Genomic DNA, 4,634 nt, shown 5'->3' with positions numbered 1-4,634 from the left:
AATTACTTCCATTTACTAAGGTATTAATTCACATCCCTTTCCTCAAACCCTCACTAATTCCAGTATGATGCATTGTCACCCATCATTTCTGCACAGTATACAGTTCACAACTTTGGAAAGTAAGCCAACTGGCATCATTTATCCAAAAACCTAAGATGAGTCACAGCTTAGAGTGTTTAATAATAAGATAACAATTGTTATATAGCAAAAAATAATTTAAATGAAGAGCACTGAGTAATGATTTAGAGTTAGATTTTGTGAAAAAGCCTATGACGGAGTTTGGATGTGAAGCAGAAACAAATTTGTTGCAAAACTGCCAAGAATCGCCTATTTGGCAGGTCTAAAACATTTATTTTTTATTTTAAAAAGGGTCATTAAAATCAGCGTACACATGGACTTCAGCATATTGATGCTGAAACATGCTGCTCTGACTCAAGCTGGCCCGAGAAATAATAATATAATGCTATCAGATTAGTAGCCTATGTGCTTATATCTCGTGGTTTTGTACTATTTCTGTATTTGTGCAGAAACTGAACTCAGATTCACTGTGGCTCTGTCAATGTATCTTTCTTAGTGATTTGTGGGTAAATGGGAAGTGAAGTGTGGTGGGGGGGGGGTCATATTCTGTTCATAGGAACCCCAAAAACTCTTGAGTCAGTCCTGCTTTAACTCCTCTGATCAACCCATAATAATATAACATATAAAAAAATAAAAGCCATTAGTTTGTGTATAAACTACGGTTTATTGTATTATGTGAAATGCTGCTTTGATACAGTATGTTCACTTTGAACAAAGGTTAAGGGCTGGCGTACTGTAAAATATAGTCCCTGAATGTGTGAGTAAGAGAGGGACCGAGTGCGGGTCTACAGAAAGTGCTGTAAACTATCCAAAACTAACCAGCAGGAGTCACACGACCACTATTTTTTATGATAGGTAGCCAAAAAAAAAAAGAAAAAAAGAGAAAATCCAAGCGGAAGTGAGGAACTCAGCGGAGCAGGAAAACTTTTCTTGGTCAATTTGGAGGCGGCTGTATTACATCGGAGCTACGTGATGAAAAGTGAAAAACTCTTATATACCGAGTTCTGAAGTTTGAAAAGCAACTTGGTCGCTGGGGTACAATGGGACTCCCCACTTTGGAGTTCACGGACTCTTTCCTGGACAGTCCGGACTTCAGAGAGCGTATCAAATGCCATGAAATCGAGCTAGAGCGGACAAATAAATTCATCAAAGACCTCATCAAGGATGGGAATATGCTCATCACTGCGCTCAAGAGTAAGTAGCCCAACGTGGCCCTTTTTCCACTCCTAGGGGTCCACAAATAATCTTTTATAAGTGTAACTACCTGAAAGCCACAGGCGCCTTGTAATTAGAGGATGCATTCATTACAGCTATTTAAGTCTGCTGTGTTAGTGTCTGAATGGTCCATATTTGAACTCAAGCCACCGGGAGCTGAATAACCCTGTGCTCTCCCATTGGGAAGCATTTATATTGCTGGTGAAAAGCTTTGCAAAAAAACACACATAATTCATTATTTGGAGGTTGTTGGATTTCCAGGATACCTTTTTTTCCCTGTCTTTTTGTCTGCCTCCCTGGCTGAGCATGCATGCATGCATAGGCTTGTCTAACAGAGCCTGAGAGTACAGACCACAGTCTATGATATGAATGGTTTTACTCTGCTCTAATACACAACCACAAGGCCACAGACATGCATATGAGTAGTGCAGATCTGGAATTTGCTTTACTTCAGTACATTAATGGAAGATACTTTCACCCTCAAGGGCTTTCAAGTCACCTATCAGGGGGGAAATATAGACTAGTCTTTAATGACTGCATGAATGAGAGCTGTATGACTGTCTGGATGCGGATGCAGCACTGGGTCATGGGTCATTGTCCTCTCAAATTCCAAGTTTAATCTCAAATTCCACTGTGCTGATTAAAGTGGACTTCCTGTTCTGCTGTATCACTGTGGGGATGGAAAGTGTGTCTGTGAAATGGAGAAAGATTAGAAATATAGGCCTAATAAATATGGAATAGGCTTGGAATAGGATGAGACGGCCATGGCAGTGTGATAGAAAGGCCATGGCAGTGCAATAATATTCACAATTCAACCTGGTCCTGTCAACCTTTGTGAGAGAGCATCATTGTTTTCATGTGTTCATTTTTTTTTTATCAACATTCTACAGTACATGTTTTTGCTTTTTGCTTTTTGTTGCTCTTGTGGACAAAACAGTCGCTCAGTCATTGAAGCTGAAACACCACCTATAGACATATTGACAAGGGTTAACAATGCAATATCAAACTTTAGCATCAAACATTTTATTATAGTTTTAACATGTTGCACATTATTAGACTGTTTGTATTTGTGTCTTGTATTTGTGGCTTTTGTACCAGAAATATTCAGGCATGATGGTAACCATGGGGGTGTAAGCCAAGATTTCTTGTATCGTATGGGCCTTTTGTGTAGTGATCACTGAGCTGAGTTGTAATAAAGCAAAGCTATATCACATTATGTTTTTGTTTTATCTTTTTGTTTTTTGCATGACTGGGCCTTAATATAGGTTCATACTGGCTCATTCTACTGTTAGGAGTACACAGAATATAAAAACATTTTGATTCTCCTCATGTATACTGAAGGCTTTGATTACTATGTAGTTTTATTGGCCCCACATTTTAACCTATTTTATACTTCTTTTTTTAGCAGGAAAGCTGTTCTGTCAGTGGGCAGGGCACAGCAGGTGGACAGCAAACCCTGCTGAATGGTTTATTCATGGCAGTTAGGACACTCTGCGTGTCAAAGGTCCATGTAGTTTAATACCAAATATGGCCGTAACGCTCCAGGTTATGCTATGCATATTCAGCAAGGTAGCAGCAATTGAATAGAGACAATGATTGCCTTTCATGAATGCACAGACACTATATAACAGAGACCCTAGTGTATCCCAAACATTCCATGTCCCAGGTCTCTGCTGTCAAAAAGTTAAACTTGATGAATGTAAATCAACTAGTGATTGTGTAACTTATTAACTTATTGTAAGCTCACCTACAAGTGAAAGTGTAAAGTGTTACAGTAAATAACAAAGAAACTCTCAACTCAACCAGCTATAGGAAGGGATTTTGGGCTGTATTTGTCTTTTCTGTGTAGCAATGAGTGGAACGGTCCTTTATCTGGAAAGCCCAGTTTCGGTCAGGGGTGGAGTGAGAGCACGGGAAGCGAAGAAACGGAAGTAAATTATTGATGGTCCTTAACTTAAGACGCCACAGAGGTTTATGACCCTTTATGACCCACCATCAGTGGTGACATTACTGGAAGACCTTTAATGGAGCTCTGTTTTAATAGTAATCACCTCATGTTTCAAAATAGAATAGTATAACATAATTTGTTGGCCATCTCGTGGGCTGTCTGTGTGAATGAGGCCCGTTGAGCCAAGGTTGACGTTCATGTTAATACATTACCTGTAAAAGGCTTCTGCACATTAATGAAACTGCATTAACGTGTGTGTGTGTGTGTAGTATATATGGGTATAGGATGTAAAATGGGAAGTCAGTCATATGTTTAAAGACAATTAAGTATGGTCAGAAATGGTGCTTTACTTCCTTGTAGGATTAACCGTGTAATAATTAACATTTGACTCCTTGTTGTTGCTGAAATAGTTTAAGAAAGGCAGAATCAAACTTGGCTTTGGGGATAAAATAGAGGCTGTGTCTTTTTTCTTGGTCTAACCACAACCACCATCATTCATCAGTGTATTACATTTTTCTCTCTTTTCGATATGTACACATGGTAATAAAACATTGCAGTCTTAGTCATATCTTTATAATGAATGTATTAATGCTCATGATGAGGATTATGAAACAAAACATCCCACCATAGTTACACTTATTTTTGTAGGTTTGAATAATTTGTTTCAGGTGCAAGTACCATCTATCTGCAGATGCTGTGAATAGCTTTGCCTTACTATCTGTGGCTGGCACTGACTGTTCACACCTGGTGTAAATAACAACTGCTGACTTTTATTAATCCCTCCGCTTGACTGCAGTAATTGAATACACTAAAAGCGCTAATTATCCCTTTGTGAGTAGGGTGGGTGAAACCGCAGATACAAGCCATATAATGATACATTTTAGATGGGCTAGGTAAGTTTGTATACAAAGCTCTTGGGCAGGTAGCCAGGCATCAATGGAGGCTAATGTTGTATATTTGAAATCTATCTGGTAAAGTTCAAATGGTGAGAGAATGTGGGTAACACAAGACGCCCAAACCATATTGTCAAGATTTTCTGTTGAAACCAACTGACAGTGACCATGACTAAGTGAAGCAAATGTGGAAGTTCTGGGAAATATGCTTTTCTCTTGCTTGCCAAGAAATATATGATGAAAAATCGATACCATTGTCATGTCTATATGATAAATATGAAACTATAGCCAGAAGCTGGTTAGCTTAGATTAGCGCAAAGATAGGAAACAGGGAGAAAATACTAGTTTGATTCAGTCTAGCAGCAAAATCCAATAGCAAAATGTGCCTACCAGCACCTCTAAAGGTCATGATGCATCTTTGTTAAATTTGTACAAAAACCAAAATGTTGCAGATAATGATATTTCTTTTCCAGGTGCCTTAAAGGGGAACTTCAGCAGAT

General features: G+C 38.7%; 1 protein-coding gene across 4 annotated transcripts in view; it reads left to right on the top strand.

The window, feature by feature from the left end:
* The first annotated feature begins 986 nt into the window (after positions 1 to 986).
* The window catches only part of LOC118342222 (rho GTPase-activating protein 42), a 58,170-nt gene continuing 54,522 nt past the window's right edge, over positions 987 to 4,634 (top strand). For all 4 annotated transcript variants that reach the window (XM_035680713.1, XM_035680712.1, XM_035680711.1 and 1 more), the window contains exon 1: positions 987 to 1,272. In XM_035680713.1, coding sequence (XP_035536606.1) covers positions 1,119 to 1,272 — 154 coding nt within the window. In that variant the 5' untranslated portion in view covers positions 987 to 1,118. The remainder of the gene's footprint in view (positions 1,273 to 4,634) is intronic.

The sequence above is a fragment of the Morone saxatilis genome, unplaced genomic scaffold, assembly GCF_004916995.1.
Source record: "Morone saxatilis isolate NCDOM2014 unplaced genomic scaffold, NCSU_SB_2.0 Contig8, whole genome shotgun sequence".
Taxonomy (NCBI): Eukaryota; Metazoa; Chordata; class Actinopteri; family Moronidae; genus Morone; species Morone saxatilis.
Note: the sequence above shows the minus strand (reverse complement) of the source record. Positions and strands in the feature narration are given on the sequence as shown.